Raw genomic sequence first — 23627 nt, 5'->3', positions numbered from 1 at the left:
AAAAGAGCTGTTGTATTGGGTGGACTGTCACAAATCAAGTTGCCTTCACAAAATATAACGCTCATCCAAAATACATTTGATTTATATAGTATTACATGGGATGACATCCAGTTACGGGTCTCAGATTTGTACATTCTATAGACGACTCTCTGATATTTAATATATCAAATATAGATGTCTTAAACACCAACCATTCAAGAAATAAAATTCCAGGGGATACGGCCAAGAGTTAGCTGAAGGACAGTTTTGGCCGTTCTTTAAAACATAGATAATCAAACAATGCAATGCCAGACTGTTGTTTTATTTGACAGATTACACTACAATGAAGCTTACACAAATCTCTTTGTTCATCACATCTGGGTTCAAATAGTATTTGATTTCAAATACTTTGAGCCTGCCTGGAGTGAAAAATGGAGAGTTGGCACTTTTCCTTTGTTCCATTGTGCCAGGCATGCTTAAAGGGGGAAATCTGCAGTTCGAAACAATAACAAAGCAGACACCCCACCATTGATTAGGTACATAGCTCAGCTATGGGGCTGGAGGAATTGGACAACTCTTAAACTCATGGACAGAGCTATGAAAACAAGGACTTACCATCCATGACATCCAAATGGTTAAAACTATGTTTTAAGGCTATATAGTGTTTGTTTACATTTAAAACAAGCTTATATTTTGGGTCCTGGTGGGGTACGACAGTTAGGCATCTGTAAGTTATATTCTTCGAGAATAAATGGGTATATCATTCATTTAAATCTAAAAATTGATTTAGCAACAGCAGATTACACCTTTGATCAATCCCAAAGAAAACAAATACAATTTGAACTCGGGTAGGTTGTTCATCACTAAGATCTTTGCGGATGACAGTAAATTCCACCACATCAACACTATCTTACTTAGCAAACATACAGACAAAAAGTCAGCGACTGGCTCCTTCAATATTATAGTAAAAATTACAGTTCTAAAAATCAAAATACAGACATCCGTTACAAATAGTCTGCAGAAAGGCGCCGGCAACCAAGTGAAAGCACATTTTTTCTACAAGAGATACAAGTCAAATTCAGAGACATGGCTTTTACTGACATTTTCAAACAACCTAGGCCATATCCCCAATCTCTTCCTGTGATAATAACAAACCTAAAAATTGATTTTCTTTCAGAGCTTTATCACATGGGTTCTTTCCCTGAGTTCTGTTCTGGAAAAAAGTGGAAGATTCTGGAACGCAACTAACGGTGACGGTCCATGCATTACAACGTGGAGTTGAGGAATTCAAGCAGTTCTGCGCGATTCTTGTCTCTCTGTTGAAAACAATAAACACACACAAAAATCTGTCAAAAGTTGACACCTACTCATTCAAGGGTTTTTCTTTATTTTTACTATTATCTACATTGTAAAATAATAGTGAAGACATCAAAACTATGAAATAACACATACGGAATCATGTAGTAACCAAAACAAGTGTTAATAAATAAATTATATTTGAGATTTTCCAAAGTAGCCACCATTTGCCTTGATGACAGCTTTGCACACACTTGGCATTCTCTCAACCAGCTTCATGAGGTAGTCACCTGGAATGCATTTTAATTAACAGGTGTGCCTTGTTAAAAGTTAATTTGTGGAATTGCTTTCCTTCTTAATGCATTTGAGCCAATCAGTTGTGTCGTGACAAGGTAGGGGTGGTATACAGAAGATAGCCCTATTTGGTAAAAGACCAAGTCCATATTATGGCAAGAACAGCTCAAATAAGCAAAGAGAAACAACAGTCCATCATTACTTTAAGACATGAAGGTCAGTCAATCAGGAAACTGTCAAGAACTTTGAAAGTTTCTTCAAGTGCAGTCGCAAAAACCATCAACCACTGATGAAACTGGCTCTTACGAGGATTGCCACAGAAAAGGAAGACCCAGAGTTACCTTCTCTGCAGAGGATAAGTTCATTAGAGTTACCAGCCTCAGAAATTAGAGCCCAAATAAATGCTTCAGAGTTCAAGTAACAGACATCTCAACATCAACTGTTTAGAGGAGGCTGCGTGAAATCAGGTCTTCATAGTCAAATTTCTGCAAAGAAACCACTACTAAAGGACACCAAGAAGAAAAGAGACTTGCTGGGGCCAAGAAACATAAGCAATGGACATTAGACCGGTGGAAATCTGTTCTTTGGTTTGATGAGTCCAAATTTGACATTTTTGGTTCCAACCGCCATGTCTTTGTGAGATGCAGAGTTGGTGAACGGATGATCTCCGCATGTGTGGTTCCCACCGTCAAGCATGGAGGAGGTGGTGTGATGGTGCTTTGCTGGTGACACTGTCTGTGATGTATTTAGAATTCAAGGTTAACCAGCATGACTACCACAGCATTCTGCAGCGATACGCCATCCCATTTGGTTTACGCTTAGTGGAACTATCGTTTATTTTTATCACAACAATGACCCAACACACCTCTAGGCTGTCTAAGGGCTATTTCACCAAGAAGGAGAGTGATGGAGTGCTGCATCAGATGACCTGGCCTTCACAATCAACCAACCTCCACCCAACTGAGATGGTTTGGGATGAGTTGGACCGCAGAGTGAAGGAAAAGCAGCCAACAAGTGCTCAGCATATGTGGGAACTCCTTCAAGACAGTTTGAAAAGCAATCCAGGTGAAGCTGGTTGAGAGAATGCCAAGAGTGTGCAAAGCTGACGTCAAGCAAAGGGTGGCTACTTTGAAAAACAAATCAATTTTAGATTTAACACTTTTCTGCTTGCTACATGATTCCATATGTGTTATTTCATAGTTTTGATATCTTCACTACTATTCTACAATGTAGAAAATGGTAAATATAAAGAACCCATGAATGAGTAGGTGTCCAAACTTTTGACTGGTATTGTATGTATGCATGCATGCATGCATGCATGCATACATACATACATACATGCATACATACGTTAGCAGACTCTAGCATCAAGAGCGAGTCGACTTAGAATCAGTGAAATCAACTCAGGTAGGTAAACAACCTTCACATACCACAATCATTGCAAGTAAAAACAGTCATGGCATACTCACCAGCTTGTCTTTCTTTGACTTCTTCAATTTCATTTTTATCTTCTTTCCTGAAATCATGCTGAACTTGCTTTTTCTCTTTCTCTCTTTTAAATACTGAAAGACAATTCATTTCAAAATGACAGCTTTCAGACAGCTTCAAACTACAGGTATGGCTGTAGCGCACTTCCTTTAGGATAAATAGCCCCATAAATGTTTTCTACCTTGGATATCTGAATAGGTCCAGGTCCAGCGCTTTCCTCCTCCGTCTTCATTTTCTTGTCCTTCTTCCGTTTAAGCTTTTTCTCCCTTTTCCCTTTCTATTAAAACAGTGTAAACAGAGCATATTTTAAATATCTTAAAATTACCATTTGATATCAAACAAGGTACAGACTACAACAAAATAAGTAGCTACTGAAAACGAATGAATATTTACCTTTTTGAGTTGTTTTTCCTTTTTCCTTTTCTTAGAATTCTTTCTGGACTTGCTGTGGGAATCTAGAAAGGAGATTGCAAAATCTAACTGAGACACTGTTCATCAGGCTTTAACTGCTATTTGTATATTTATATAAATAAAATAGACAATATTTCAGATACATTTGCATCTTAACAACTACGGTACATGTACTGGCACACTCACCACTGCTGCTCGAACTACTCCTACTGCCAGACGAGGAGCTGGATGAGGATGATGAAGAGGATCCCGATGACGAGGATGAGCTGGATGAGGAGGAAGATGACGATCTACTGCGGCTTTTCCTTTTAATTTTTTCTTTCCCTTCAATAGAAAAATACAGAAGCACATGACTGACTTCAAGGTAGGCACACACACGTGATATCAGCTGATAAGTTATCACCACAGACCATTCAATTACCTGTACTTGTTGTTCTTCTGTCATCTCTTCTTATGGCGGTCTCAGTACTTCTTCGGTCATCTCTTCTTGTGGCAGTCTCAGTACTTCTTTTGTCATCGCTTCTTCTGGCAGTCTCAGTATTTCTTTTGTCATCTCTTCTTCTGGCAGTCTCTGTACTTCCTTTGTCATCTCTTCTAATGTAATCTCTTCTTGTGGAGGACTCAGTACTTCTTCTATCATCTCTTCTTGTGCTGGACTGACTTCTCACTTTGTCTACATTGGCAGACTAACAAAAATAAAGTAAAGGAGAACGCCTTGTAAGTCTGTTCGCATTGTGAGCCCAAACCTCTATCATAAGCTCGTCCGAGTTTAAAAACCCAGACAGAGGAGCAGATCAGTAGGCTAAATTAGTTAGCGTAGCCGTTCATGCAGATTGGCGTTAGGATACAGTTGGCGATAACTCTCTCCGGTTGTCAACCATCTGATCGACACTGGTGAATTTCGGCAAGGTGGCTTACTAAATGCATTGACAAGTTAGCTAGCTAGCTAACGTTAGCGCTCATCTATAATATCAAGTTGCATATAACGTTAACGGAAGTGAAGAAGGCTAGGTAGCTAGCTTGCTAGGTACTTACCATGGTGGCTGTTGTCTCGACGAAAAAAAAAGAGATGAATGCAATAAAAGTTGTTGATTCTCAAAGCTATATTCTCTATACTACTATTCAGCAATTAATAGCAATGCTTCATCGACGGTACTCATTTGTAAATGTAACGTTATGGCTGTAAGAGTTGGCTAGTTTGCTGACTACACCATGGAGCCATTTTACATCCCACAATGCACCGTTATTTTATTAAAGGAACACCACAACATTTTTACACCTCGTTGCGGACACGTTATTTTTGCTTTTGATGGCTTGGCAGCAAGGTAATAATTCAAACAAAAAGAGAGAAAATACCTATCTCTAATAGGATACACGAGTCCTGAATACACAAAATAATTCAGTGACATATTTGATGCTCCTCATACAGAACAAACCTGACCTCTCATAGTCTATTTAATATTTCTCAAAAAATAAGTTTCTTAAAAATAAGAAACTCATAATAAATCATGGAATTTGGGAGCGCGTTCCATAGCTAGGCGAGGAGACGCAACAACCAATGGTTGCGTGCCAAGTCATCGGACGTGTCATCCACTGACAAATTGCGGTGTATGTGATCAAACGATGAAGAATCATTATGCCATGTTAAAAACAACTGGGAACTGAGAACTCGGAAATCTCAGACTTCCAACTTCAGTGTTGCGGTATTCAAAACAACTGGGAACTCGGGAAAAATATGAGGTCAAATCATGACGTCAGTGATCTTCAAGTTGGAAAGTCGGAGATCTAGAAAGAGGCCAGAGTTCCCGAGTTGGAATTCAGAGTTGGATGACTGTTCAAATCGATGTTTCCCAATCGGAGCTCGTTTTTTGGAGTTCCCAGCTGTTTTGAACGCACTGAAGTCGGAAGTCGGAAATGCCCGAGTTCCCAGTTCTGAGTTCTCAGTTGTTTTGAACGATGCATTAGTTCACCACAAATGGAAACTATGAAAAAAACGAGCTCCGACTGGGAAAATTCGTTTTGAATGGTCATCGTCGGAACTCTGGCATCTTTCTAGAGCTCCGATTGTCTTGAAAGCACACTTAGTGCATGGGTCTTGGCCCTTGAAAATGTACAACACTCCATCACGCCTTCTATTAGCCTCCCAACTTTCTGATTGTGAAAAGAATGTTAATGGTGATAATGCAATGGAATCATGTCAAAGATTGATGTCAAAGATATTGTATGAAACCATATTCATAAATTACAGTATAAATATTTATACATTAACAAAAATGTAATACATATTCATTTTCTGTAACAAAAAAGTTTATGTCATATCAAGCATTTTTTTTTAAGTATTGCCTGCTGGTGTTCTAAGCATTACATCTAAATCACACATAGGCTACTACATCAGCCAAATGCACTACTTATCTAGCTACACTACATGGCCAAAAGTAGGTGGACACCCCTTCAAATGAGTGGATTAGGCTATTTCAGCCACCCATTGCTGATAGGTTTATAACATCGAGCACACAGCCATGCAATTTTCATAGACAAACATTGGAAGTACAATGGCCCGTACTGAAGAGCTCAGTGACTTTCAACGTGGCAACGTCATAGGATGCCAATTTTCCAACAAGTCAGTTCGTGAAATTTCTGCCCTGCTAGAAGCTTCCCTGGTCAATTGTAAGTGCTGTTATTGTGAAGTGGAAATATATAGGTGCAACAACGGCTCAGCCGCAAAGTGGTAGGCCACACAAGCTCACAGAACATCACCGCCAAGTGCTGAAGTGCGTAGCGCGTAAAAATCATCTGTCCTCGGTTGCAACACTCACTACCGAGTTCCAAACTGCCTCTGGAAGCAACATCAGCACAATAACTGCTCGACGGGAACTTCATTAATGTTTTTTCCATGGCCGAGCAGCCACACACAAGCCTTAAAACACCATGTGCAATGCCACACATTGGCTGGAGGGGTTCCACTACTCCATTGGACTCTGGAGTAGTGGAAACGAGAATCACGCTTCCCCATCTGGCAGTCCGACAGATGAATCTGGGTTTGGCGGATGCCAGGAGAACGCTACCTGCCCAAATGCATAGTGCCAACTGTAAAGTTTGGTGGAGGAGGAATAATGGTCTGGGGCTGTTCATGGTTCGGGCTAAGCCCCTTAGTTCCAGTGAAGGAAAATCTTACATACAATGACATTCTAGACGATTCTGTGCTTCCAACTTTGTGGCAACATTTTGGGGAAGGCACATTCCTGTTTCAGCATAACAATACCCCCGTGCAAAGCGAGGTCCATACAGAAGTGGTTTGTCGAGATTGGTGTGGAAAAACTTAACTGGCCTGCACAGAGCCCTGACCTCAACCCCATCGAAACCTTTGGGGTCAAGCATTGGAGTCAACATGGGCCAGCATCCCTGTGGAACGCTTTCGACACCTTGTAGAGTCCATGACCCAACAAATTGAGGCTATTCTGAGGGAAGGGGGGGGGGTGCAACTCAATATGATGAAAGTGTTCTTAATGTTTTGTACACTCTGTGTATAAAGACATACTTGTAATCTGAATCACTAAGTACCAATTGTTAGTCCTAGGTGCAGGGATTTAGAGAAAATGACTATATCCATTATGTAACTAACTACACTATGCATTAAGAGGTTACAATAAGAAGTGAAAGAAATATGGAAAGCTTATGTATCCTAAATCTCTCAGTGGCTTTCTTTCTCATGCCCCATTTATTCTGAATCCATGTGACATGTACACTATCCGGTTTTTAATTGGACATGTCAGATTTCAATTGACTTTCTGTATTTGTAAAAACTTAGACGGTGAAATGAAAATCAAAGACACTCAACTACACTTTAGCAGTGAGGATACTGGGGTAGATGAAGGGGAACCTTAAGAGTATTTGGATGCACACAGGGAGTAGCTTAATGCAGAACCCAATCTTGCCCAGCTCCGTTCCCCGTGAGACCTGGGCCCGTGTTTATCAAGTGTCTCAGGAGTGCTGATCTAGAAAGGTAAAACTGATCCAAGATCAGCACCCCCACTCTGAGACGCTTGATAAATACTGGCCCTTAGCTACTGCCTAAACTTTGCAGCCTGGTCTGGTATCAGATTCTCTCCAGTAGGAGTAGTGAGTTCCAGTCACGCGGCCTAGCTCTGCAGCAGGCTAAAGTAGCAGTTGATTTTATTCATTAAACAAGGCCTAGCACACAATATCGGCTATGTCAGTTGGATGGCGACATAAAAAGACGTGTTGAGAAAAATATACAATGTATAGCCCTAACTAATGAGGCAAAACAAACGCCTGTTAACATTTTGATAGTGTCATAAAACATGTGAGACAATTGGTGATATGATTGAATGTCAGCTTGATATACTGTTTCTACTATTTCTATACAGTTTCTAATGGCTCAGAACGGTGGTCGTCAAATTCAGTGTAAAAAAGAATCCCTGAAAGTATCTTTCCTCCGATTGTGTGAAAGAACAGTTAATGTTTCAATGCAACTTATTCAGGATCATTTATATCAAAATGCTGCTTCATTTAAATACATTTTCAGACTACCACATCCAAAGCACTGCAAGCATGTTGTTTGAAATGAGTTTCTGTAAACATTATTTGTTTAAGATAAGAAAATCCTTACAATATTATCTCAATTGCATTTTTATATATGTAACACACCCACCTCTTACACTTTAGTTGAAATTATAATGAGCTATGACATGTTTCCCAAATGCTCTTCAGTGGACCTACTCTATTCAATTGAAGATTAAAATATTTAGTACAAATCTATGGACAAGGAGGACCTAGTTTGGTTACACAGAAAAGTGCAACACAGGATAACATTTCCCTGCTGATCGAGTTGATTTAGAGATATCTTAATAAGGTAGCATGAATCACGATATGATCTCAATTTGTCTCATATCAATCCAATTATTTATGCAGTAGTTGAAAATAACTGACAATTTCACAGCACTGGCCATCCTGGGTTGAATTCAATAGTACAACATAGCTTCTCTCCTTTACGTCCTCTGCACTGATGGTCAAGAAATTACACAGGTGACGTATGAAGTCCTGGTAGGGATCTACCAATTAGATGAAGGAGAGGTGACAAGGAGAGGAAGCCAGTTAAGACTATTGAGATACAGTACACCCAATGTCTAATGTGTGGTTCATAATTCCTCACTTTCCCATCTCTAGCTTAGAGGGTTGTAGGTCGTCAATGTGCAGCAAAGAGTGGGAGCTTTACGCCTCTGCTTTTTGGTCTCTGTGAGCCAGGCTCTCCTCGCCCTCCTCCTCCTCCTCCTCCTCAGGAACCTAGAACACAGTCACACTTCAGTCAGTCACAGATCTCAGAATTTAGCCACAATTTCATCTATGCCAAATCATATTTGTTGTAAGATAGTATTTTTTATTTACAAATCAAATATTTTATGTGTGTCTCCAGGTGGTCACGTTCAATGTAATACAAGACAGTATGCCACATTAGCCATGTGTGACTAAGAACAATCTATATGTGGCTAATGCCACATTATGGGACTGGATATGTCAAATGTTACATGAGTGTCACACCAATAAATGTAACATCCTATACGTTATACCATATACCTCAGGTATTTGATTCAACTGTAAGCTAGTGATGATCAATAAGGGATCAGGATAATGTGTTGTATTTGTTTCTTTCAGATTATCACCTCCCAATAAATGGAATCATCAAAGCAGTTCTGATCTGGAGGCTGTCCCCAGAATGAAAGCTTCATTATCAGACCTGTACAAATAGAAAAGTTATTAACAGTATTATTGAATATATGTTTCCCAGCGGGCATCGTATAAAACAAATTGCAGTTTTATAAAATATGAAAACTGATAAGAAGTCTGTTCAAATGTGATGTAGATTTTTGAATGACAAAAAATGGCAGTCTCTCTCCACCCACCTGTAATAGTTCCTCCAACCAAAGCAAACCCAAGGGATGAGGCCAGGGCTGCACCCTGCATGGCAGCACTCCTGAGGGAAGAATGGCGGAGATGAGAAATGGCACGAGTACTTAGGTAATTATGGCAAGAGACCTTATTTTGAGACTAATTATTGAGGCCAAGTTCACACCTTAACGGAAAAGTGAATTATTAGACGTTCAATAACTACATTATCTGTATCTGATATTGACTACACATCGTCATTTACCAAAAGTCTTTAGAAAATCATTCATTTTCAAATGACTTTTATCTCTAATTCCTTTATCCAATGCCTTTATAGATATACAGTATGAAGAATGCCATTGGATGAGCCCTACCCGTTCTTCTTGCCCAGAGCGACAGCCACAATGCCAGCGATACCCCCGAGGATGCCAGGCATGCCGTGCAGATTGTGGACACCACAGGTGTCCTGGATGCCCAGGTTGGATGCCAGGATTGGCTAAAACACAGAGAGAAACAGTTGTGTCATTTCTATATTCCCTAGTGCCCACTCATTTCAACATATTTCTAGCCATCTGATGGCAGGTTAGTCAGTCATGGATGGACGGGGGACTGTTTTGACTAAAATGCGCATTTCTCCCAGCAGGCAAAACTCGTTTAACAAACCAGAACCAGATTTTCTCATTGGGCTGAGGACACTATTTCCTCCCCCTAACTGGTTGGTGAGGATGCTGACAGAAATGTAACATTCAAAGGAATTTAGGTTTATTGCAACTCACAAGGCATGTCTACATTGCAACACTAGTTGGCTTTTTATAGACAATGTGGTGTCCTGGTCCACTGCAGGGTTGTGGCGGCATGTAGCCTAGTGGTTAAGAACATCAGTCCAAAAACTAAAAGGTTTCTAGTTCAAATCCCAGAGCTGGCAAGGTGGAAAAATCTGCTGTTCTGCCCTTGAGCAAGGCAGTTAACCCCCAAGAAAAACAACTACTCCCCAGGGACTGATGATGTTGAGACAGCCCTCTGCACCTCTCTGATTCAGAGGGCTTGGGTTAAATGCAGAAGACACATTTTGGTTGAATGCATTCAGTTATGACTAGGTATCTCCATTTCTATTGGTTCAGACTTGTGTGACCTTTGAACTCACAGTGAGGAACTTGAAGCCCAGGGTGGAGATGATGCCAGCCACGAACCCGATGATCATGGCACCAAAAGGGCCGATGTCCATGTCAGCGCAGGTTCCCACAGCAACACCTCCGGCCAAAGTGGCATTCTGGATGTGGACCTATGGAAGACACAGAAGCATCTTTTTTATTTTATATTTTATTTAACCTTTATTTAACTTGGCAAGTCAGTTAAAAACAAATTCTTATTTACAATGACGGCCTCCCCCGGCCAAACCCTCCCCTAACCCGGACGACGCTTGGCCAATTGTGCGCCGCCCTATGGGACTCCCGATCACTGCCAGTTGTGATACAGCCCGGGATCGAACCAGGGTCTGTAGTGAGCTATGCTATAGTAGGTGCTGTGTGAGATTTTATTGTCTCTTTCGCAAAGACACACAATACACACACACACGCTCAATAGTCTTGTTTGAACATAAACAAGTCAAATAAATTGAAAGAAAGTAAACAATCTACAGATTTGCTGTGATCCTTTGTGGTTTGAATGAAGCATTGGAAGACTCACCATGTCCAGTTTCCCTTTGTGCTCCACCAGGCTGGAGACGGCGTAGGCAGAGAGTACACAGGCAGCCAGGGAGAAGTAGGTGTTGGTCACCGCCATGAGCTGATCAGTGCCAGATTCAGCGATGGCAGAGTTGAAACTGGGCCAGAACATCCAGAGGAACACTGTACCTGGAGAAGATATTCAAGGAGGATTTAGATTTTTCTGCTACTTCAGTTAATTCTAAAATATATAAACAAAAAGTGATGTATTAAATATATTGAAACTACATTGAACAGAATTATGCTTGCTAGTGCCACTGTTTTTTATAATACAGTGAGTTTTAGAAGTGATACACTGTATTTCCACTAGGTGGTGAATGAGACTATGATTTGTGGGAGCTTCCCCTTCCCCTGTGATAAAATGTACAGCGCAAACAGACACCAGGAGCCGTATGTATCAAGCGTCTCAGAGTAGAAATGCTAATCTAGGTTCAGGTCCCCCAGTCCATGTAATCCCATTCATTGTGATCTAAAAGTGGTGCGGCGAATAGTCTAGTGGATGGAGCGTTGGGCCAGTAAACAAAAGTGTTGCTGGATTGAATTGCTGGCTTGAATTGAAGTTTACAAGATAAAAAATATGTTGTTCTCCCCTGAACAAGGCATTGGAAGTTCCCCGGTAGGTTGTCATTGTAAATAAGAATTTGTTCTTAACTGACTTTCCTAGTAAAATAAAAAAAATAAAAAATGATACTAAAATCAGCATTCCTACTCTGAGATGCTTGATACTTACAACCTCCTTATTGCTGAATTGTTATTTCTAGTGTTCCAAAGAACATTTTAACAATATTTAGCGGATCTGTCTACTATTCTCTAATCTATAATACTAATAATAGTCGTTAGTGACAGTCTACAGTAATCAATAAAATGTATAGATTATTATGATACATTTTTTTCTCCCCAATTTCATGATATCCAAACTCTGCGTCCTCCGAAACACGACCCTGCCAAGCTGCACTGCTTCTTGACACACTGCTCACTTAACCCAGAAGCCAGCCGCACCAATGTGTCAGAGGAAACAACGTACAACTGGCGACCGAAGTCAGCGTGCATGCACCTGGCCCGCCACAAGGACTCGTTATAGCGCGATGGGACAAGGACATCCCAGCCGGCCAAACCCTCCCTTAACCCGGACGATGCTGGGCCAATTGTGTGCCACCTCATGGGTCTCCCATTCACGGCCGGCTGCAACACAGCCCGGATCGAACCCGGGTCTGTAGTGACGCCTCTAGCACTGCGATGCTTTGCCTTTTACCGCTGCGCCACGCGGTAGGCCAAAATGCTTTGACCTTGATGACTGCCATGTGAGCTGCTCTTACCGATCATGGCGAAGAGGTCAGAGTGGTAAACAGAGCCATCGTTCTCATGGCTGTTCCTCAGAGCTGGCCGGTACAGCATGCGGGCCACTGCAAGACCGAAGTACGCCCCAAAGGCATGGATAATCATGGAGGCCCCAACATCATTGGCCTGTGAGTGGGACAAACCATATAAAGTAGTTAGTTCATGTTGTAAAAAAAAACATCCCTACTAACCTAACTTTCTCCTTAGCCTGCTAGTAACCTCAGTCACCTGTCAATCACCCATCCATCACACCTCTGCCCATTCCCAAGCAAAACTTGTGCACTGATTTGTTGGGTATAGGATTGGATCGATTCAAGAATATCAAATAAAATTGACCTAGATATATTTTTCCCTTTGTAGGTTCATCCCTAAGAATTTACGCCCTGATTATATTTGTCTGAGCCCTTTTGGTAGGATGAATCTTGTCTGATCGCTGTTATCTTGGGCTGTCACTTCTCACCACTAGAGGGCGTTCTCACTAGGGTTATGGGTCAGGTGAATAAGGTCCCAGGTAAACATGTATGGGTCAACAGGAGATTCACACAGTTTTAACTGCTACTCACAAGATTGCACACAATATTGCTTATTGAACTGTATTAACTAATATCATTTTCTTGTATAGTGTTGTTTTTCATGTACACAAGTTCTTAGATGAGTGGACAAGGTTGAAGTTAGTTTGTTGTGACAGACTGTTAGAATAAGGATTAGTTCTGGGATCTGAAATGATGGTGAAGTGCACTGACCCCCAGGATTTCGGCCACCAGATGTTCGTTGATGCCGAAGATGGTGATCTCCAGGATGGTCATGATGAGGAGCTGGACGGGACTGGTTTTACCCAGCACTGCCCCGAACGAGATCAGAACGGTGGCTGTGCTGAAATCTGCGTTGATCATCCTTATGGTGAGGAGGGAGAGGACGAGTTGGAGTGGGTGAAGAGAGAGAAAGAGAGAGCGAGAGATGTCTTGTTAACACTAGAACAGAACACTTCTCTATGATTGTCCTCTATCTTGTGCACATAATACCACTAATGCTAGCTTCATTCATTCTACCCGTTCTGTTGCTGTATTCATTTTGTATTTTTTTGTACCTTTATTTAACTAGGCAAGTCAGTTAAGAACGAATTCTAATTTTCAATGACGGCCTATGAAACAGTGGGTTAACTGCCTGTTCAGGAGCAGAACGACAGATTTGTACCTTGTCAGCTCAGGGATTTGAACTTGCAACCTTTCAGTTACTAGTCCAACACTGTAACCACTAGGCTACCCTAGAATAGAAGGCTTCTCTATGAGTCTCCTCTAATGTGTACAGTTGAAGTCGGAAGTTTACATACACTTAGGTTGGAGTCATTAAAACTCGTTTTTCAACCACTCCACAAAGGACTACCTTCAAACTCAGTGCTTCTTTGCTTGACATCATGGGAAAATCAAAAGAAATCAGCCAAGACCTCAGAAAAATAATTGTAGACCTCTACAAGTCTGGTTCATCCTTGGGAGCAATTTCCAAATGCCTGAAGGTACCACATTCATCTGTACAAACAATAGTGCGCAAGTATAAACACCATGGGACCACGCAGCCGTCATACCTCTCAGGAAGGAGACAAGTTCTGTCTCCTAGAGATAAACGTACTTTGGTGCGAAAAGTGCAAATCAATCCCAGAGTAACAGCAAAGGACTTTGTGAAGATGCTGGAGGAAACAGCTACAAAAGTATCTATATCCACAGTAAAACAAGTCCTATATCGACATAACCTGAAAGGCCGCTCAGCAAGGAAGAAGCCACTACTCCAAAACGACCATAAAAAAGCCAGACTATGGTTTGCAACTGCACATGGGGACAAAGATCGTACTTTTTGGAAAAATGTCCTCTGGTCTGATGAAACAAAAATAGAACTGTTTGGCCATAATGAACATTGAGATGCTTGGAGGAAAAAGGGGGAGGCTTGCAAGCCGGAGAACACCATCCCAACTGTGAAGCACGGGGGTGGCAGCATCATGTTGTGGGGGTGCTTTGCTGCAGGAGGGACTGATGCACTTCACAAAATAGATGGCATCATGAAGAAAGAAAATTATGTGGATATATTGAAGCAACATCTCAAGACATCAGTCAGGAAGTTAAAGCTTGGTCGCAAATGGGTCTTCCAAATGGACAATGACCCCAAGCATACTTCCAAAGTTGTGGCAAAATGGCTTAAGGACAACAAAGTCAAGGTATTGGAGTGGCCATCACAAAGCCCTGACCTCAATCCTATAGAACATTTGTGGGCAGAACTGAAAAAGCTTGTGCCTGACTCAAACCTGACTCAGTTACACTAGCTCTGTCAGGAGGAGTGGGCCAAAATTCACCCAACTTATTGTGGGAAGGTTGTGGAAGGCTACCCAAAACGTTTGACCCAAGTTAAACAATTTAAAGCCAATGCTACCAAATACTAATTGAGTGTATGTAAACTTCTGACCCACTGGGAATGTGATGAAATAAATAAAATCTGAAATAAATCATTCTCTCTACTATTATTCTGACATTTCACATTCTTAAAATAAAGTGGTGATCCTAACTGACCTGAAACAGGGAATTTTTACTAGGATTAAATGTCAGGAATTGTGAAAAACTGAGTTTAAATGTATTTAGCTAAGGTGTATGTAAACTTCCGACTTCAGCTGTACGTACATGTGCTATTACTACAAGCTGATTATTGGTTTTGACGGCTCTGGTAATGGCTCTGTTGTATTTACTTGAAGATGTCTTCTATCATGGGTACTATGATGATACTGCTAGCTTTATTTATTCTGACTGTTCTGTTAGTGTACTATTTGTATTTACTTGAAGATGGAGACTTTGATCTTGCCGTCTTCCAGGTGCCAGAGGCCTTGCATGATTAGACCCCACTGCAGAGCGAAGGCGGCCAGGAGCAGGTTGAGGCCCACGCTGCTGAAGCCATATCTCTTCAGAAAGGTCATCAGGAAGCCAAAGCCAATGAAGATCATAACGTGGACATCCTGGAACACTGGGGAACAAATGGCAGGTCAGAGGTCAGCTCAGTGGAGTTTGATTCATAAAAAAAGTGACTTCCAAAATGGCAGAGATATTAACATTTTAAATTCACATGAAATCCAAAAGACGTTGGTGGTAGTGTTAACATAATATAATTGTATTATTTCTCTATAAAACAGCCCCCATATGATTTATTCACTCTGAATAAATAGTGAATGAAAACTAAAACAAATGACTAAAACCCTGGGAGGGCTTGCTGTGTGAGTATAATCCTCTATTACAACACGTCAAAGACATTCAAATCAGTTGACAGACTAGCTATTGATCAAATACCTAGGGCTATTAGTGGCTTGTAAATATTCCATTCATTATGTTGCTTTGCCTTTTGCTGCTCAAATGATTCACAGAGCACCCATATTGGGTTGTGCAGCAACATTAGTAACCCCTATCCCCATGAGGGGGTCAATGAAAATCCTGAGGCGGGAAGACCAATTAGATCAGTCTGTGAATGGGATATTGAGAACTGAGGCTCCCGATAACCCCGTTTGATGTGTCATGTCAGTAGCCTCACGCTGTTCCATTCACTGGGATCACATGATCTTAATCAAGTCTTCTAAACTTAATAGATGGATCACTGTGCTCGCACTTTATGCATGTTTAGATTGATGTATACAAGAGGACAGAGACTTTACTTATAAGGACTTTAGCTCACTGTATTTGCGGACAGCAGGATGTGAGCACTATCCGAGTGTCTGCAGATAAGGATCAGGCTACTGGCCCAAGAAACTGACCAAATGTGTGTATGTGTGTGCGTGAGAACGTACATGTATGTGTGCGTACGTATGTAGGTGTGTGGAGCTTAAACGGTTTGTCCACCGCCGCTGGAGGAACAATCCTAATTCTCTAAGCTCCACTCCCACTCCCACTCCCACTCCCACCCACACACTCTACTCCCACTCTCGCTCGATGCTCAGAAAAGGTTATCTTCCCTGAAATGCCTGACCACAGGAAGCCAGACTCCCAATTCCCAAAAGTGATCAGTCACTGTGCGATGGATGACGGGTCCTCATCTGGAAAGTACATCAAGGTGTGGCCGTTTGCAGAAAGTGGAAACAATAGACCTTGTTTCCCCAGGTCTGGTTAGCATTGTGGTGGGCAGTTAGCATTGCGGTGTCAGGGAAGGACTTTGGCAAACAGTCACCACCCAGACTGTCCTGGGGAAGTAATGGAATACAGGGTGTGGGGTTGGCGGTTGGGGGGCTTAGGTGCAGCATAGACTAGCCCGATAGGTCCGTTGTCTTTTTTATCTGTGACTATATATGACTACTCTATGTACTCTATGTAAGCTGTGTATGACTCTCCAGGAAACATGTCTACCAGCATGCCATTCCAGAGCCATACACATCTCTTTCTCTGTATGTGTCTCTGTGCCATACCAGGCCTTACTATAAGTAAAACCGATGCTACATTTTAGGCAGTTGTAGAGGGATTGTTGTAACTGGCAATTAATTTAACAGTTTAGTTTTTTCGGAGGCTCCCTCTTTCTGCCACACAGTGATAGAGACAGAATAAACAGGAAGGTTAGCTCTTCTTAACAGATTTTGCCTCAAATTAGATTTTGTCCATGAATTCCTCACTCATTATCGTGCTTACATGTGACCGTCTCTTTCTCCCCAGGAGTGCATTGTATTGCTATGGATGAGATTCAGCGCACTGGACCATGATTCTAATCAGGTTTAGTATTACTTATGCAATGCCTCCCAGACGTCATAGGATACATTATAACCCCTCTGGCACTGGCCAGAACACCCGCGCCTATCCGGTAACAAACAAATAACTCAAATCTATCCAATCTTTTTCCTGATATCGAAGTCTGAACAATGTCAGAAATGTAAGATATACAAATAGATTACGAATAGTGCTGTACGATATATACACGGTACAAATAACTAAAATCAATAATCAATTCAATATTTTCCCTGATATCAAAGTCTGAACAATGTAAAATATGTAAGATATACAAAAAGCCTTGTAAGATATATACATGATAAGATAGCCATGTGCCACAAATCAGCATTTATGTTCTTTAGCATTGATTGAGGGTACTGATTGGGAATGTGCAAATCAAACAACGTGCAAAACATTACCTCACAATGAGTGGGTTGATGCAAGGGAATGGACAATAGGGTAACAAAAACTAGAGTACATGATGTATCGTGTATTATTGCTGGGAACTACCTAACCTGGGAAATTCCTGCCGTTGTCAGCGCCTTACTCTACCAACTGAGACGTAGAGTACTAAACTTGAAGCTTAGGAACATAACAGCAAAACAAGTCTCAGCTTTTATCTTGTATCCATATCCATATTGCATATCTCCCTTTTTCAGCCTACCACTACACTTTCATCTTACCCAACATTGTCATCTAAAATCTCCAACCTTGCAAAACCAAATAAATAATACAGAGATATGCACTATTGTTATGTACTGTAGAAGGTAGTTTAGTGTTAGCACACAGTTAGGCAACACATTGGACCAGGATAGACTTCAACACTCCGTACCCCAGGTGGCAGCACCAACCATGTCCAAGTGCTGTGCTAAAAGGAAGTTTTGGCCATGAGGCCTTTCGTTTTTTTTTTTAAATCTTTAGTTTTGGCATTAGTGCTGAGCGATTTACCAATATTTCTTATTCTTTTGGTTATTAAGGAATGAAAAAGAATAAAGTAATCAAATAAAAATGAATATGCACAACTGGAAGCAGCAGGGGGAGGGAAGATGTCCTGGAAACCTGTCACCATGGGTGACATGCTCAACTACATTTTCTTGGTGATTTACATGGGACTGGTAAAGGTATCAAGACTAGTTGACAACAGGAGCAAGATCCCCACTCTATCAGCTCGAGTTCCCCACCTCCATCATGAGTGAAAACCGATTCTTGGCCATCAACCATACTCTTCACATGAGTGACCCACAAAAGGATCAGGAGAATGACCAGAAAAAGGGGACTGCAGGGTATGATTGTCTTGCAAGAGTCAAGCCCCTTTATCATGACATGGTGGAGGCATGCAAAATGTACTTCCAGCCTGCTCAAAATCTATCTATAGATGAGCGCCTGGTTGCCTCAAATGCTCAAATTGGCTTGCAGACCAAATGGGGCTACAAGCTCTTTGTGCTAGCCGATGGGGCATGGGTGAGGAAGAATGTCCCCATTCCTGTTTCTGTGAAGGACTAAAATGCCAGCATGGGGGTTGTTGACCTATCTGATCCTCTGATAGGCTACTACCAGGTCTTCCACAAGACCAGGAAGTGGTATATAACTTTTTTCTACCACTTTGTGGACATTGCTACAGTAAAGGCTTTCATTCTTCACAAGCACATGGCCAAAGCAAAAGGTCAAACCCATCTCTCCCAGTTGGCCTTCCGAGAGTAGCTGGTATTGGAAATGGTTGAAATGCGGGCCCAAAGCAACCTCACCACCATCACAAGACCCTCCACTCAAGGTGAGCGCCACTATCCAACACACCTGCCAAAAGACAAAAGGAAGAACTGCAAGCATTGCACAAAACACAAAGAAAAAAAAGGGTGTTTCCTGGCAGAGAGGGACTGCTTCAAAGACTATCAAGACATGCACAAGCTATGGTGAAAGTGAAATCTAATCATCTACATGTGGGATGTAAAATGAACACGAATACCATTTGTAAATCATTCAGCTAATTTCTATTTTTGCACCTTTTTTATTGGAGGACACATGAGTAACCAAGTTTGTGTTTGATAAGACATTTTTGTATCTTTTTTAATGTCCAGCGGCTACTTTGAAGAATCTGAATATAATGTATATTTTGATTTGTTTAGCACTTTTTTGTTATTACATGATTCCATATGTGTTATTTCATAGTGTTGATGTCTTCATTATTATTCTACAATATAGAAATTGTACAAAAAAAGTAAAACCCTTGAATGAGTAGGTGTGTCCAAACTTTTGACTGGTACTGTCTATCTATTGCTTTTATATTGTTTTTGTAAACAGTTAACTTGTATGTGGGACCAGTAACCTGGATATGCCTAGGCTAAACGTTCAGGCATTTTGGAGAGGTTGAAAAAACACCAGGATATCCCCTGTATGTCCCCTGACACCATCACAATGTTTGAGAGAGGTTGTTCGGGCGGTGTTCGGTGGTCGGTGTCACCGGTCTTCTAGCCATCGTCAATCCACTTTTCATTTTCCATTTGTTTTGTCTTGTTTTCTTACACACCTGGTTTCAATTTCCCTCATTAATTGTTGTGTATTTAACCCTCTGCTCCCCCCATGTCCTTGTGTGGAATTGTTTGTTTGTAAGTGCTTGTACTCTATGTTACTAGTGCACGTCGGGTTTTGTACCTATGTAGGTTCTTTTTGTATTGCCGTGGGTTTTGTATTAAACTGATCCGGCTATTACCCATTTCTGCTCTCCTGCGTCTGACTTCACTGCCACCAGTTCCGCAACCCTTACAGAATTCCACACCACCATATGGAGTCAGCAGGAGCAAGTGCCCCTGGTATAGGGGTTGAGGAGCGCGTCCTGGAGCAAGAGGCGATGATCCACCATCTCGTCTCATGCCTCTCGGGGAAAGCCCTGGAGTGGGCCAACGCCATGTGGGTAGAAGGAGATGCGGTGTTGGACCACTTTGAGGAGTTCACCCGTCGTTTCCGGGCAGTCTTCGACCGCCCGCCCGAGGGCAGAGCGGCGGGTGAACGTCTTTTCCACCTACGGCAGGGGACGAGGAGCGCCCAGGAGTCCCGCTCCCCTCCAGTGTCCCGCTGGGCGTCTGTACGTTCTGTCTGCTGTCCATGACCGGCTGATCTATTGGGCCCACAGGTCACCCTCCTCTGGTCATCCAGGCATCGGTTGGTCGGTGTGCTGTCTGAGTGTACTGGTGGCCCACTTTAGCTAAGGACGTGAGGGTGTATGTTTCCTCCTGTTCGGTGTGCGCCCAGTGTAAGGCTCCTAGGCACCTGCCAGAGCCACAGAAACCATTGGTTCCTCTCAATATTTTTTTTAACAATGATTTTGTCCGTTGATGGTAAAGCCCAGCAACAACATAGGCTCCTATTTTTCAAAACTGCATTCCTCCTCTTATTTCCTCTGCTATGAACCTGTAATTGCGGAGCTTTGGTAATGAACAATATAGACGACCCCGCATCGCACACATCAGACCGCTGATATTTTCTCATAGTCTACTCCAATAGTTTATAGGGGGGGTAAACTTGTGTTTTTACAGCTGAATGAGCATTAAATAGCTAGTAAGTTGAGTTAAGTGACCATTTTGGGGGGTCAATTATGATAGTTATGGATGGAATCTGCAAATGTTACAGCTTTCTTAAGAAAAGAAAGTCAATGTCGCCTTTAAACACATCTCTAGCTGTATAATCCATTAAACAAAAATCTTTAAATAAAAATATTCTCTCAGTTTATTTAAAAACAACCAATAGTTCTAAAAGTTTTAGGATGTCTTTGGATATGACTTAACTTAAAGGACACCTCAACTGCAAAATTCTTGGAATGGAAAAGGATCGGCCCAAATGCTAAGCACTACGCTAATCTTTTCGGGTCACACCTGCCCTGCCCATTTCTGGGCAAACCTCTATACTGTAAGTCTGCAAGTATTTATGCTGTATTAAAATTGGTAAAAAATACACTTTTTGGGATTCCAAGAACCACCCAAAGAACACCAGACTAACTAAATTATTTTTTGTACAAAAGGTAAAGTAGTAGGGGTGGGGCTTTGGCACTTTTCAACTGATAAGTCACAAGATAGACTTATCTATCTCCAAACACAAATTCACGTACATTTTTAACTCAATCGTATGTCTCACTAAAACACATTTCCCTTATTAAGTGCACTTGCAAGTTCTATTGTAAGTATGTGGATGTCATTCAGTCCTGGCATTCATCTTCCCATTTGCACAATCCATCTGGAGGCTAGCCAAAGTGAACCTGTCCAGTATGAGAGAGAGTGGTGCCCCTATGACAGCTAGAGCATCTGGCCCATTCCCTAAAGAGTATTTCTAGGTGTGAGGATGCTGGAATGGGCATGTGCACAACAACCTCACACTATGCTTTCCCACGACATCTCTCTCTGATTGTTCACAGGAGTATCTGATAACTCAATAATACCATCTCCAATGATCTATAGCTTATCCCTCAAAGCTACTGCACAATTATTAAAAGAATAAGTGTCAAATTAATAGCCCTTCATCCACAGCAACCAGGGTTGGCATCAAGGAGTCAATACAATCAAATCCATGATTCTTCAGCCGAGCTCCCACAACCAGGCTAATACACTGACAGCTCACACATACAATATGTGGCACCACACTGAGGAAGCCTGCTCCTAGACCTGTTTCTGTCTTGCCAACTCCTATGGTCATTGACATGCCAAGACCACACAAACAGATCTGGGACCAGGCTAACATGAAGGAGACTTCAGGTGTCACTTACTGGGATAAAGGGTCAGAGAATCCTGTTCCGTCTTCTCCTCATGGTGTGTGGTGTTGTGGGCTCCGTGCCCCCCGTGTTTCCCATCATCGTAGTCCACAAACACAGCAAACAGGATGATGGTGATGATCTCCAGAGTCAGAGCCAGGATGGGAAACTTAAGCCTCATGTTGGTGGAGTATGCAGGCATGCCAAGATTAACTAACTGTGTGTCTCTCTCTCTCTCTCTCTCTCTCTCTCTCTCTCTCTGTTTATCTTAGGCTGACCCTCTGTCTCTGACACACACTTACTTTTTCTCTCTCTCCCTATCTATCTTTTGGGGCTTGTGGTAATAATCAGATGGGTGGAGAGCAACTGGTGTCTGGTTTTAAATTGGTGCAGGTTTCGTGGGGACCAATGGCAGGGCAGAACAGTCAGGCCCGCGTGGTTACTCCCCTTCCTTCACTTTGCTCATGGGGATAGGTTTCCTCAATGTTGGGTGTTTACTCTTTTTAAAAGAGGGGGCAGTGACAGAGACATGAGATGAATGGCTAATGAGCTTTTTTCAGCTAATTTGTCACTGTCAGAGTCATGCTGGTGTATTTGGGTGATACACTACATGACCAAAAGTATATGGACACCTGCTCGTCGAACATCTCATTTCAAAATCATGGGCATTAATATGGAGTTGGTCCCCTCTTTCCTACTATAACAGCCTCCACTCTTCTGGGAAGGCTTTCCACTAGATGTTGGAACATTGCTGTGGAGACTTGCTTCCATTCAGCCACAAGAGAATTAGTGAGGTCGGCCACAGATGTTGGGCGATTAGGCCTGGCTCACAATCGGCGTTCCAATTCATCCCAAAGGTGTTCGATGGGGTTGAGGTCAGGGCTCTGTGCAGGTCAGTCAAGTTCTTCCCACACCTATCTTGACAATTTCTGTATGGACCTCGCTTTGTGCACGGGGCATTGTCATGCTGAAACAGGAAAAATCCTTCCCCAAACTGTTGCCACAAAGTTGGAATTACAGAATCGTCTAGAATGTCATTGTATGCTGTAGCGTTAAGATTTCCCTTCACTGGAACTAAGTGGCCTATCCCGAACCATGAAAAACAGCCACAGACCATTATTCCTATTCCGTCAAACTTTACAGTTGGCACTATGCATTCGGGCAGGTAGCGTTCTCCTGGCATTCAGCAAACCCAGATTCGTCCTTTTGACTGCCAGATGGTAAAGCGTGATTCATCCCTCCTGAGAATGCATTTCCACTGCTCCAGTCCAATGGCGGCAAGCTTTATACCACTCCAGCTGATGCTTGGCATTGCACATGGTGATCTTAGGCTTGTGTGCGGCTGCTCAGCCATGGAAACCAAATTCATGAAGCTCCCATACTAACAGTTGTTGTGCTGGCGTTGCTTCCAGAGGCAGTTTGGAACTTGGTAGTGAGTGTCGCAAACAAGGACAGACCATTTTTTACGCTTCAGCGGTCCCATTCTGTGAGCTTGTGTGGCCTACCACTTCGCAGCTGAGCCGTTGTTATTCCTAGACGTTTCCACTTCACAATATCAGCACTTACAGTTGACCGGAGCAGCTCTAGCAGGGCAGAAATTTGACAAACTGACTTGTTGGAAAGGTGCCACGTTGAAACTCACTGAGCTCTTCAGAAAGTGTCACACCATGATCTGTTTCACCTGTCTTTGTGCTTGTCTCCACCCTCCTCCAGGTGTCGCCAATCTTCCCCATTATCCCCAGT

General features: G+C 42.1%; 2 protein-coding genes across 5 annotated transcripts; both read right to left on the bottom strand.

Moving 5' to 3' along the window:
- Nucleotides 1-285: 285 nt before the first annotated feature.
- Nucleotides 286-5288, bottom strand: LOC106607575 (zinc finger CCHC domain-containing protein 10). 3 transcript variants are annotated; one of them, XR_006770266.1, is made up of 7 exons: nt 4504-5288; nt 3890-4154; nt 3655-3821; nt 3451-3512; nt 3239-3334; nt 3039-3131; nt 286-1295 (listed from the first exon to the last, which is right to left on the bottom strand). XR_006770266.1 is itself a non-coding variant. In XM_014204646.2 (7 exons), the coding sequence occupies exons 1-7, from the start codon at nt 4504-4506 to the stop codon at nt 1245-1247; spliced, it is 738 nt and encodes a 245-aa protein (XP_014060121.1). In that variant the 5' UTR covers nt 4507-5288; the 3' UTR covers nt 286-1244. The 3 variants fall into 3 exon arrangements, 2 of the variants coding, with proteins under 2 accessions (XP_014060121.1, XP_014060122.1); XM_014204646.2 differs by having other exon boundaries at nt 286-1325; nt 3655-3792; XM_014204647.2 differs by having other exon boundaries at nt 3655-3792.
- A 2336-nt stretch (nt 5289-7624) lies between these two features.
- Nucleotides 7625-22241, bottom strand: LOC100196095 (Rhesus blood group, B glycoprotein). Of its 2 annotated transcripts, XM_014204642.2 has the most exons (10): nt 21900-22241; nt 15251-15434; nt 13178-13328; nt 12413-12560; nt 11059-11225; nt 10517-10654; nt 9747-9868; nt 9390-9460; nt 9150-9223; nt 7625-8772 (listed from the first exon to the last, which is right to left on the bottom strand). In XM_014204642.2, the coding sequence occupies exons 1-10, from the start codon at nt 22084-22086 to the stop codon at nt 8701-8703; spliced, it is 1314 nt and encodes a 437-aa protein (XP_014060117.1). In that variant the 5' UTR covers nt 22087-22241; the 3' UTR covers nt 7625-8700.
- Between the last annotated feature and the right edge of the window lie 1386 nt (nt 22242-23627).

The sequence above is a fragment of the Salmo salar genome, chromosome ssa06, assembly GCF_905237065.1.
Source record: "Salmo salar chromosome ssa06, Ssal_v3.1, whole genome shotgun sequence".
Lineage (NCBI taxonomy): Eukaryota > Metazoa > Chordata > Actinopteri > Salmoniformes > Salmonidae > Salmo > Salmo salar.
This window is presented reverse-complemented; position numbering and strand designations above follow the sequence as displayed.